This window comes from Corvus brachyrhynchos, unplaced genomic scaffold (genome assembly GCF_000691975.1).
Source record: "Corvus brachyrhynchos isolate BGI_N302 unplaced genomic scaffold, ASM69197v1 scaffold279, whole genome shotgun sequence".
NCBI classification, from domain to species: Eukaryota; Metazoa; Chordata; class Aves; order Passeriformes; family Corvidae; genus Corvus; species Corvus brachyrhynchos.
In genome coordinates, this window is record NW_008246060.1 from 8,761,475 (window position 1) to 8,774,873 (window position 13,399).

The 13,399-nt window shown below is 39.9% G+C and overlaps 1 protein-coding gene across 3 annotated transcripts in view; it reads left to right on the top strand.

Moving 5' to 3' along the window:
- The window catches only part of ZCCHC24 (zinc finger CCHC-type containing 24), a 110,803-nt gene extending 98,036 nt beyond the window's left edge, over positions 1–12,767 (top strand). For 2 of the 3 annotated variants that reach the window (XM_017746334.1, XM_017746332.1), the window contains exon 5: positions 6,301–12,767. In XM_017746334.1, the coding sequence (XP_017601823.1) occupies positions 6,301–6,414 (114 nt within the window). In that variant the 3' untranslated portion in view covers positions 6,415–12,767. Of the gene's footprint in view, positions 1–3,001; positions 3,149–6,300 lie in introns of those variants that run through there. The other variant, XM_017746333.1, reaches the window with a different exon arrangement.
- The last annotated feature ends 632 nt before the right edge of the window (positions 12,768–13,399 follow it).

The window sequence follows — 13,399 nt, forward strand, 5'->3', positions numbered from 1 at the left end:
CCCAAAAGTCCAGGAAGGCATGCCGAGCACGGCTACAACGCAGCGAAAGCTCGAAGCAGCAGCGGGGCAGGGCAGCCACAGCTCGGCCTCCAGCAGGGCAGGGAAAGCGGCTTTTGGGGTCCCGGCGTTGTTTCCAGCAGGAAGAAAGAACGGCCAAAAAGAAAGAAGCAGCAGCTCCTTTCTCTGCAGCTCCACTCTCCGGACGCTCAGAGCGAACTGACCCCACACCCAGGTGTAGACAAAGGAGTAGCCAGGCCCGCCCCACCCCCCTTTTTGTCTTTCTTAAGTACAGCTATTTGTCCCCTAGCAACATGCATATGGGAGAAAATTCCTTTAACAGGAAAAAAAACTAAGACTAAACTGAAACCCCAACAGTCACCAAAGAGATCAAACCTTGCAGAGTCTATTAGCGAGCTGAAATCCAACCACATGGGCCACCAAGCCTTGCTGTGTCATCCTCACTGTTAGAGAGTAGGATGCTTGTTCCCAATTTAGGACAAAAACAAATTTGAAAACCTCATTTCAGGATTGCTTGATATTCATTGCAGTGAATTCAGAGTTTCTTCTCAATTGCCAGGCTTGCCCTTTTCTCCCATCCTCGTCTCCATAGCTGTATTTCATCTTCCCCAGCTGCTTTCCCAAATTCATGGACTTTCCAGTACAGTAGGGTTTCTCCATGTCTCACAAGGGATGGTTTGGTGCTGAAGTACTCCCACGTAACTGGCTCAGGCAATAATATCAGAGTACTGAAGATAATAATCTCCACTCTGGATAGCTCTGGGGTAGCCATTCAAGCACATATGTTGGCTCTGTGAATGGCTTGTGCAGCTATGCTCAAATCTTGATTTCCTATGCATACCTTTCTTTAGTGAGTCCCTGGAGAGGAGAGTATCCACACTTTCCTGCCACCTGCTCATTGTTCCTGGAGGATCGTTTCACTCCAGGAAACTATCCTCGGCCAATTCCCCACAAGGCATGTCTCAATTCAGCCCTGTGCTCTCAGTCCACATGGTCTATCTGTGAGAATGAGCTTTTAATCTCTTTGGGGCAGGAAAAGTCTTCTCAGCACTTTTACAGCTGTGTATATACTTCAGAGTGCTCTATAAATACAGCTCTAAATCTCTGTATTTAAAAGAGAAGGTGGAGCATGTATTACAAGAAGTAACACAAGGGACTGACAGGAGGGCTGCTGCCATTCATTCCCCAATTCATCCACCGAGTAGGGAATCAGGTAGCTGTCACACCTGAGATGCGAAACTGCTCCTCAAGCAAGCTTTGCTTAATTGCTCCACTGTGTTCCTCCTTTTGCATTTTCACCACTCCCTCAAGTGACAAACCTTCCCATGGGAGTGCTTACAGGAATGCACAGAACATGTGGCAAAAGCCATAGGCCCCATTGAGCCCAAGCCTTACTGAAGGCTAAAGAACTACCCTGACAGAGCTGCTCTATGGCAATTTCAAAAGTAGTTTCCCGGGTAGTTACTTTAGCTACTCTAAACATAAACAGAAATCTCAGACAAGACTTAAATCTCTCCTATTCTTCCAAGGAATTTGGATTTTGTGGTTGGTTGTGCTCCTTCTTACCCTGCTCCAGCAGCAGAGCCAGTCCTTACAGTCATTCACCAGCATTCTTGGCAGTGTGACAGCCCAGATGCCAAGCTCTGAATTCTCGTTTTCTTCCCCTGCCTACTATAGCAGCAACATCTGCGCCCGTGGTTACTTCCTGGCTGGCCTCTTATCAAGGCTTCTTCTCCGGCTTTGTGGCTAACGCCAGTGCTGTTTGTGATGACAGCTGTTGCACTGGTGCAGAACCAGCCATCTGGTGACTGACTTGTCCTCTTGGACACTATTTTCTTCCAGCTGCCAGGAATTTACTGTTGGACTGGAAGTAATTTGGTATGTAAATACATACTTCATGATACTCAAGTTATTACTTTCATGGGCAGTTCAGTGGTCTCATCATAATTCCCATATCTGAGTGCAACCACAGCCACCTCTCCTCCCTCAGTATGGGGAGGGGTGGGTATGATCAGTCAAGCCCAATAAACTTTTCAACAGTTTCAAGCCTACAAATATTATCTTTTGACTCTTTAGATTTAATAAACCCTCGCCAGCATGCCCATACTTGTGTACTTCAGCTCTGGGAGTACAGTTCACCCCAGACTGCTGCTTTTCTGAACTCTAAAAAGAGATTTTCACCATTTACCTCATGCTGTTATCATTCATTCCTAGCTGGCCTGTCCCAGAGGCATGCTGCTGACAGAGGCTGCTTGCTCTCTCTAAGCATCCTGCCTCTGATCTGCAGCCTTCTTATCACTGCCTCTTGGATTCACGGCGACAGCCCAGGGCCTTGTTAATGTCCCTCTTCCCCCAGGCAGATAGAAAAGCAGAGGGTCTGCTGCTCAAGAATGTACATTATCTTTAATCTTTTCTTCCCCAGTGCCTATTTTTTTTATTGGACTAAAAATTTACAAATTCATGATAGCATGTGTTTCTTGAGGGAAGCACAGCTCCTTAAGACTGTTAACCTAACAATTATCCTGCCAGCAGTAGCTACAGAATCTATTCACATTTCTAATCGGACATTTAAACATCTCATTTTCTGAATTAAGACTTGATGTAAATGAGTCCAGAAAATTATTTTTAACTGTTTTCTCTCATTTGAATTCTGATGTGATCCTCTATCCATCAGTGGTGCAATTAAATTGTTCCATTCTACAGCAGAAAAGACATCCGTCTTCTAAATACAAACAGAAGAAGGCACATTATTCCATTCTACATCTTAGTGGAAGCAATTTCCCTCAAGATGTCCTAGTGATGCTTTCTTTAACACCTTACACTTCATAAGGGTGAGCTTTTTTGTTTGAAGGGTTTGGGGTTTCAGCTGACTGTTGGGGAATGCAGAGGTCACTTAGTACGTGTAGATTGGGACAGCAATAATTCACAATCAAAAGTTAATTTGCAGGTCAGGGATTGATATATAAATTTAAATTTATTTCAGCTTTATTCCCCTGAGGCAATAGCTTTATTCACCACCACCAAATGCTTTCCTAGTGGAGCTGCACAAGATTACTTCCACCCTGCACTACCAGGAGAAAATTAAAGAAAGATGCACGAAAGTGAAGTCCAGAAGAATACAATTGTGGATGCTTGCTTTAGAAAAGAAAAGAAAAGAAAAGAAAAGAAAAGAAAAGAAAAGAAAAGAAAAGAAAAGAGACAACAAAATTGAACTATTACAGTTAAACTCTCAATTTAATGAAAAAAAAGGATACCTTTCCCCTGAGGAACATAGCAGGATTTGCTGTTGTTCTACAAGTCCCATTTCACCTCTTTCTAAGGAAAGGAACTAACTTTTCAGCCAAAGAGCCTGCCCCCTTCTCCACACTCTCTCCATATGCATGGCTGAGTCCTCAGCAGCAGTACAGAGCTCTTGCAGCCTCCTCAGTTACTGGTGTCTCCTACAGAATTCAGGCAGTCCCCAGAGCTAACACAGCATGCAACAGCCCAACCATCCACATCCCTCTTGTGCTAGTGTCCTCTCCTTCCCCTCTGCATCCACCACAGCAGAGCTGAGGAGAATTGCCCAGCCTGTGCCAAGGAGTCCAGCCTTGATGGACACACAGCTCTTTGACTAACGTCCCACATTTTAGCATGGTATAAGAAAGGTTCCAAGAGTGTGAGGTTATTACTTTTAGGTTCTCCTCAATTAGTAACAGACAGACAGTAGCAGGACAAGAACACTTGCTACTCAGGGTGATGGAAGGGTTCTTTTTTGCCTTTACAAGAAATCCATGAAGAGAAAATGGCAAATGGAGATAAGCTGGGATTTCATTTTATGCAAAAGGTGGGTTAAAGTGGTTTTGAGACACAAACCACGCAAGCACACTACCAATTTCAAAGCCTCAGCCCTCCAACACCTCACCAGAAATGCAGTCTGGGCTCTGCACGGCTTCGTTCTTTATAGCTGGCCCTTGGCAACCTGCTTTCCTGCATTTGTAACCCCTCTCTCCCCAGCCTGTGTGGTAACACACTGGTAACAATAACATTTCTGAAACCAAAGGGCTTTGCAGGCCAAAAAGCTGAGCTCAATCAACGCTGGGGGAAAGCAAACCACAGAGAGCTATTGTTTCTGAAAACCATCCAAAAACTCTTGGCACTTCAAGGCATTCCCAATGTCCTTTGCACTATTTCCAGGAAAAATGATTCCCAAGGCCTTGCATATTAAAAAAAAAAAAAAAAAATCTGGCTTATATCAATAAACATGATAACGGCTGTATTTTTCTCTTTAATCAGAGCACAGCTAGCATGTAGAAGCAATCAGAGCTGAGTCAAATAGCCTGTTTTAAGTGTAGCATTTCAAAACTCTCATTTGCTGTTGAAGAGTGTAAATTAACCCCTGTGACTCCAGAACCTGGACTTCATCTTTGTGTATCTATGTAATGTAAATTCTTGAAGAATATTTGTGGGCAGATGTTGGTGGAATAAGTGGTAGATGAGGCAGAAAGGCAGTTTTTCTGACCAAACACACTTACTCAACTTGCCTGTCTTGTGGCAGAAGCAGTATCTGCACCAGTGCTTGGACTGCAAGCCTAGAAACAGAACTGCTGGTTCTGATCTCAAATCTCAACACAGTGACATCGAACAAGTCATTTAAAGCTCAGTGGAGTTGCAGGGCATTTGGAGATGAAGAGTCCATCTATCCTCCTCAACTGACACAGGAAATCCAATTTGCAGTTGAAATGTAAATGGTGTTAGACTCAAAGACATCTGTGGTGCAGGACAATATCATGGTTCAAAACATTGAATCAGAAACAAACCATTGACAATCACCAGTGAATCACTCCTATATATTGTTTTGACTAGCTGTGCAGCATAGTATTGCACTTATAATTCAGTACAATCAAGCAAGAACTTACAGACATCCCTTGTTCAGGATGATAGACTATATTTTGTGTCATTTTAGTTATTCAGAGAACTGAGAAACCCTTCTACTCCCTGGTTTATGAGCAGTTCTGGCAGGATTACATAGCCAAAAAAAAAAAAAAGCTTTAAATATCTCTGTTCCTATCCACAGAGTCTCAGGTAGGTGGCTTGATGAAGAACATATAAAGGAAATCTTAAATGATCAGGTGTACTTTAAGATCTTACAGATAAAGAAAAGTCTTTAAGATTAAGAAAGGTGTTAAGAGATAAATGGCCAAGATGGTGTAATTTATATTTACCCACCCACTGCTCCAAGAATCACATTTTGAAGATATAAGCAAGAGTTTAATATCCCTGTAAAAACAGTGAGAAGCTTATGGCTAGTTTTCAGATTTCACACCACATGCTGTGTCTCCCACAGTCCCATGGAAGAACTGCTGCCTTCATGGCTCTGTGCAATGAAATGGTCTTTCGGATACATTTCATGAAAACAGATAAATTATGGGTTAGGGAACTTGGGGTTTCTTCCAAGCAAATGGTGCACTTTATTAAGTTCTACCTCATATCTCTATCACTTCCCTACCTATAAGAATTTCCAAACATTTCACTTTGTCACAATATTTAACATGGGTATTTTATTTTCAAAATGATTGTGAAGCCTTTTACATGCCTTGGAAAATGAAAGCACAAATACCTACTAACAACAAATCACCTTCATTTCCCCCAACCCTGTGATTTCACAAATATTATTAAAAATACATAATTTATTACTCAGATTCAGGGCAAAGGATTGTGTCATGAGGTTCGATTTTGTTTTGGTTTTGTAGTAGTTTGGAATTTTTTTTATTTTACTAATAGCTTTGCAGCTGCTCTGCTTCAAAACTTTCAGCCTCAAAAGCATGGGACTGCATACTGGGAAAACACCATTTAGCTATGTAGTATCTGGGCATAGTTAAGACAGTTTTCTTCATGTAGCAGCTAGTCCTAACATTGATAATCCCTGCTCTGCATTGCTGGGTAATGGGATTCCCGTGCTTGAGGTGTTAATGCCTTTGGGACATCTAAGTTACTGGAGCTAAGCAATTGAATTCTTGTTACTGCTTTTATAAATGAAGTCCTCAATTCAGTATTTTTGTAATTTGTCTACAACAAGGTTAACACCATCTTTATAAACAATGACATTAAATTGTGAGGCTGCTCTGAACCAATGTAGAGCTGAAGGGCTGAAAAAACCACATCTTCAGGAAAGAAACATAGTACCTTTTTAATTACCAGGAGAAAGCTCAGTTGGGTTATAAAAGTGGACTTCATATGCTTAATAAAGAGTAACAAGGACAAAACCTTGGATCTAATCTGATTTCCTTCCCTCCACTGCAGAGACCCCTGGAAAAGCCAGACGGCCTGGATGTTTCAGACCAGAGCAAAGAACATCCTCAGCATCTGTGTGAGAAGTGCAAAGTTTTGGGCTACTACTGCCGCCGTGTGCAATAAACCTTCAAAGTGGCCTCTTCCCATCCCCATCATCCTTAAGGGTTCTCTGGCAGCATGAGATCAACAGCAACACAACAGATCAAGATAAAAGCTAAAATAATTGCCAATATTGCCTATCTAATAATATGCCTTACCATTAATAGAATGTAACATTTCTCCTGTGCATGTGCATGCATGCAATAGGTATTTACAGGACTATGATTTGTATACATATATATGTGAATTTATATATGTACACACACAAGGTGTTACTGATGGTGTTCACTGTCAACCTGTAACTACAGTTACAGTTTCTGCTGATTGTTTACACAGACCCTATATCACAGCCAGGTGAAATGAAATACTATTCAAAAGGCAAGGAATAACATTCACAAGAAATATTTGTTATATGTATGGCTTTTGCAGAGGTTCAGTAACTGTGGGGCCACCAATTGCAAGCACTCACCCACAACACAAACACTGTTGTTATTATATGACAAGGCAAAGGAAGATGAAACAAGCCGCAGCATAAAAGGAGAATTACTGCTTTCCCAGTTTCAGAAAGTCTTAAGAGTTTTGTGCTGCTGATTTCTTGGACTTTTTCTATTTGTTACCATCTCTTGGGCAGGGCTTAGGCAAAATAATTTTTGCAGGACATGGCAAAAAAAGTGAATAATTGTTTGAGGGTGTGGGTTGGCTAGAAAGGGAATGCCATAATGGGACCCAGATCATCAGAAAGGATTCCAAGAGGATTTTTGGAGGAGACAAAATTGGCTTGTTTATACAACTAACAGATCCTTCTCTTGTCATATAATCCCACTGACATGGCCCCTGTATGTGCATGGCGTGTTCATTAGGCCACAAGCACACTAAATTTCCTACGAATAAGGGGATAAGAATACTTAAAACTGACCCCAAAACCCTTAACTGAAAGATTAGCCAAACTTACTATTTATAGTAGTTTTAAAGCCACTTTCTGGAAATATTTTTATGTCCTGTTTTCTACTATAGAAATTTGTTATAATATGAAACTTGTTAGCCATAGGAGTGTTTTGAGGCAGGGAGAACACTCTATACTACCCTCTTTATGTCTTCCTGAAGCACCTACATACCTGGGGAGAAATGTAGGAGTTATATTTCATTGTCCCATTTCAGGTAGAACTTTGCACAGGGACACCCTGCTGCAAAGAACATCTCATCAGGGATTGGCAAATATGAGCTGAAAGTACCTCGAGACAGTATCCTGTTTGTATGTCTACATAAGAGTACATTGGCAAAAGGACGCCACAAGCAATTAATTTGTAGCATTCACTAAAAAAATCAGAGGGATAATGTTCGAGGTTGGGGGGTTTTTTACATCAACAATTTATATTTTTATGAAGTTTCCTTTAGGGAGATTGATTTGTGTGAATGATACTTAGAGAAAATACTTTAAATCCTAAATAACTTGATGGGAACTAAATTTTTTCTGAGGACTAGTTCCATAATGCAAAGACAGCGGGGGTTTATGCCAAGTGATAGCAGTGTTACCAGTATGTCAAGACAAGCTCTTATAAAGCAAGTAGAAAACTTACCATGAGCATTCATCTAGGGAATGTGAAGCTCCTGACAAATTTGCTCCAGGGTAAAACTCTTGCCATTTCCCTGCTTTGCTATAAGCAGGGCAAAATTGCATCTGCTTGTTGGGTGGGAGTGGCATGTATGTATCTTGCAAACCCCATTATTTATGGGCAGCCCAAGTGACCCAGCCTGCTGGTCAGAGCAATGGATAAGCATCCTGACTCCTGGCTTCTGACCACAGCTCTTCCACAGCTCCTTGATTTTGGGCAAGTCACGCGATCCTTCTGGAGCTCAGTTTCCCCAGCTGCAAAATGGGGGTAATAATACTTTAGTATACCTACCTCACAGGAGAGTTGTGAGGTTTACTTAATATCTCTTAAGTGTTTTGGCATCACTGGACAAAAAGTGCTATGTTACGCTAAAATAGAATTAACTAAATTAATCACTTGGAAACTACTTTTGCCCAGTTGGCAACTCCAACTAAAATAGCTGAAAATAATACTATTGAAAGTAACACTAATAAACAGTTGCCTCAGTGAAGATATGCAGTTTTAGCATTTTCAAATGCAAACACATTCTTTTGCACAGATTCACAAATTACCTTAGAGACAAATTCTCTCAGCAAAGATACTAATCTGTCTATACAAATAAGAAAATACACAAGGAAATCTAGGGGTGGATTTTCTAAGCTTGACCTCAAGGATTAATCTCAATAGTTTGTTTCAAGCATGAGTAATTTTGAAAGAGCAGCATTCTAAACCAGATCTGTTTTTTCCTCTTGAGCACTTAATAGTACATGAACAAAAAAATCACCTAGATGATTCACATATAGCTAAAGAACATGCAGAGAAACCCCCTTAGGTGAAGATAAGGGAAAACATTATTTTTTTCCGTGAAAGTAAGATGTTGCTATCAAACATTTTGTTCTGTATTGAAATAATCTCCATGTTATGATAACCACTAAATCAGTAAAATAGCACAATTCTTGATATAGTTGTATCACTATACCCACACACCACCAGGTTCTAACAAAAAGCTGACTAAAAGATACCATTATAAGCATTGGTATTTTCATGACAGTGCCCTATGAAGAACTGTTTATCCAGATTCAACACTGCAAGGCAATGCCTTTAGCTTATGGATTTTTAGATTGTACTAAAAATACACGTGATCTCCTTTAACACAATTAATGTCTATAGGTGTAGCATAATAATTCTTAAGAGCATACTTACGAGAGTTCAGTATTTATATTATTGATGTGTTCCTAGGCAGAAGACTTATAAAGTATTTAAGTAACACTCAGCATATTTGTAAAACGGAGGAGAGCAGATTTCCCCCTGCACTCGCGCTGGGGAAAGGCAGGAGGCCCCACTGCCGCAGGTTGTGCTGCCTGAGCCAGAGGCTGCGGGTCCAGGCCAGCGTGGGATGCGGGGACATCGGGGCCTGGGCACCTCCTCCCTGCACAGGGCTGGCACCTGACCTGCCTCCCTGCAGCGTGGGGAAGGCAGGAGCACCCAGCTCAGGCAAGGGCAGGATTCCTCTGTCCCTGCATGACTTTGCTCGTAGGATTGGAGTGTTGAGCCTGAGGCATTTGCTCCACACTCGAGTCTGTGCAGTTGGAGTTGCTGGAAAAACACATCCACATAAGTAATGTGTAACAGCTTATGACCGTTGGCTTTTAGTTAGTGGCACAGAAGGGACATTTATGAATTTTTATTTCAAAGGAAAAAAAGAAAGATTGATCACAAAATGTAGATTTCTTCTATTCCCTCCTTCTGCTCACAAGGGTAATTCACCTATAGATGTAACCAACTCTTTCCAAATCAGAAAAAAACCATAAATGTGCAGATTTTTGACTAGAAAAATGAGGAATCAATTTATCTTTTAAATTTTTGTGACTGCTTTCTGATGTTCTCCAACTAGCTCTGCATTTAGAGCATCAGCTAGCAATCCTTGAAGGCATTAGTAGACAGTATTGGCAGAAGTGAAGCAAGCATCAATAAAAAGAGTTGTAAATCAATACAGGCCTCCCTAAACTGAGTGTTCTTTAGGGGTGTACCTGACCACAGTTTGGCTCTGTGCATTTATTTGGAAAACTGGATTTTTAACCTCAGATGCTTGCTGTTGACAGCCTAACAATAGATCCAGTACACTTTTTTTAATTTTCACCCTTTCGGAGATTTTTTTAAACTTCCATTTATTTCTTTAAAAACAACAACAAAAACCAACTGAACAAAAAAATGCCCCACTATTTGTTTCATGAGTTGGTCATAACATTTCATATCGAATTTGGCATTGGCACTGCTCTGGAAAAATATTTGAGTAATTTGAAATGTGTGTTGTAGGTTTTTAGCTGCTTTTAACTTAACGAGGCTACAAACGAAGTTATTACAAATACTTTGTTTAAAGGTGATGAAGAAAAATCCTAGTAGTTTAAAGGATCGCCCCATTTTAGCCAGTTTCTACTGCTGCTACCACACATGTAAAACGATGCCACACAAGCAAAGTTTGAGGCCTTTTTGTCTCAAAGTTGCTATTTAATTTCAGATAAATACACAAGAGTATATATTATTTCTGAAAATAGGTGTATTTTGAAGTTCCCCATTATATGGGACTTAGTTTTTAAACTACAAATGTGAAGTTACATATGTCTGAGAGAAGCCTTATACCTAGAAGTATTATCTACATTTTACCTTTTTGTACAACATGAAATTTAGATTATACACAGATTGTATACCTGTGACACTCTAGCAAGTTTTAAAAAGAGAAACCTACTTAATAGATTAAAAGTTTAGAGCTTTTGGAAATGTCAGACTTCATAGATTAGTGCTCTTTGACATGCAGTCACATAGATTTTTTTCCTATTCTGGATCCTAAGTTATCCACTGAACAGTAAGCAATAAATCATCAACACGTGTTTTTCAAGTTAAGTAGATGGACATATATTTTCCACTTGCCTTTGCCAACATGTTTTAAAATGTGATGGAACTATCCCCATAGAAAAATTATTCTTTCAGATATCACTCCACTCCCAACTGGGCTTCAACCCATATCTCCTCCTTATCTGCAAAACCAGTGCTGTCCATTCAGTTTGCTATATCGCTCAAGTGCTCAGAGGGCTGTTTGAGATCTTAGATATAGGGATGATGGATTGTGTTTCTAGGATGAATTTCAAAGGGACAATCGTGTGCAGTTACTAGCTATAGATGATTGATATAAATGTTTACCCCTGTATGAAGTATTTTACAGTTTTACTTGCAGATGTGTATTTATCTTGAGTTATACTTGACATAGAGTTTCTTTCAATTTTTTTAATACTATGTGTGTATTTTGGAAACCTTTTTAGATGTTAAAATTTTTGAATGGTTACAAATATTTCTTATAATACTGAATTGTTATCTGGAAACTCTTTGCAGTAACTTTTTTGTATATATTTGAGGGCCTTTTTAAAAAAGTATTGTTTGTTTTTTGGGCAAAGTTTTTACAATTGGGAAGCTTTCAGAAGGGCCTTCCTCTCAACTAGGATACTAACAGAGGTAAGAGTTTTCTTAAGTATTTTGCAGTATTTTGCAGAACTAAGGATGTATCCTCAAGAAAATATTTATGGAAATAATTTACTTTTTTTTTTTTTACAATGCTTTTGTCTGTATAAAGTATGCAACAGAACTACATTAAGAAGGAAATATTGTCTACATAAAATATTATATGAAAGTTGGTACATAATTCTGACAAAAAACCTTGCAATTCTTTAAGCCATATTGTTTTTGTTATCCTTGGATGAAAATATCAGTATTAAGTAACCAGTGTATTATTCAAGTGCTTAGACTTATATGAAAATGCTTAAACGGTTTATTTATGTGTATTTGGGGAAGGAGTGCTAGAAAAGCTATCACTAGACATGTAGCAAGTGAGGAGAAAATAACAGTATACTGTCACTTTATGGCCTTGTGAGAGACACAAAAGATGTTGAAAGCACCGTGGAGACTCGGCTTTCAGAAACTCCGAAGCACAAGTGGTGGGTTTCAGATGGTGGCTATTTCCTTCCCCATAACTAGAGGGGAAGAAAGTTGGTTGGGACGCTGTTTGACTTGACTTTCACAACTCTTTGCAGACTGTGAGCTCAGCTATGCAGTATCATCTACAGCAATAATACCAATCAAAGGATGTAAGAGAAGAGGATTGAAGTAGATTATTGTAGGGGTATATGTTTATTTTAATTAGAACTCATAGCAATATAGAATATGCATGTGCACGTATTCAAAGCATTTTACACTTTACATTTCATGTAGTTTGATTTATATTATGAAGGATTGAGTTTTTAGTTTGATATTTTACCATGCTAAAATGGGAGGTCTGCCCAACCCTATACTGGATTCTTGTTTCCTTTAAAAGGTTATTTAGTACAGCACTCACTGCATTGTGTAATAGTGCTAAAACTAACACTATCTTATGAATTTCTTCAGCTTTAAAAAAATTAACCTAATGATTATTACATGTGTTTAGCTGTACCCACTGACCTTGTCAGATTCAGTTGGCAATTTGTATAATTTCTTTTTCTGTAACTGTTAATAAACTTGTACAGCTAAAACAAAAAAAACTATGGACAAAGGCCTCAGAGGTACCAGTTCTGTTTCAGCAATCAAGATGACAGCTTGCTCATCTGGTGACTGTGTTGCTAAAGAGACTGTAAAACCTCTGTTGTGGATTGTCCATAAAATGGCATTCCGACATGTGCCTTATTTGCTGGATAGTATACAGCTTTCCTCTAGTATTCTAGCATTTTAATGCTGTATTAAAGTATTGCAAAAAACCCAGCAAGAGCGTGGCATGGTTTTCTTGATTGTTCCTTCCTTTGACAATTTACTCCCAGCTGCAGTGGGTTCCTGCTTATGGCCTGGCCAGCCCCAGTCTGGTGCCAGTGGAGCAAGCCTGCCCTACCACAGCCATGACCCAGACCATGGAAGAAGAGTTTCTCCACTGCAGTGAGTCCCTATGCTGCAAGGAGCCTGGTCACACCCAGGGTGACACCTCTTCACTGCTAGAGGGACACCTTGGGATAGTGGTGCCAGCTCCTAGTTTTTAACAGCCCGGTGTTGTCTAACATCCCTTCTCAAGGAACACCTCCTATAATCAAAGTACACTTGTAGCCTGTGGTTGGATAGGAAAGCTGAGGTGCCAGAAAGTTGCTTTGATGAAAAACAACATTCGTCATTCTTTGCAAACACAAGAAGTTAGCAAGAACCAGACCTACTAAATGCTTGTTGTGTACTAGCAATGCTCTTCTCGCATTCCCAGCCAAAGCTCAGTGGCAAGTAATTTTTCTCCTGAGCCTGACAATACTGTAGTGATTGGAACTTAGAATAAGGATGTCACAAAATTAACTTTGGATTTTAGGTATCCTGCCTCTAACACAAGAGATCACCTTCATTTAAAACAAGCAGAAAAT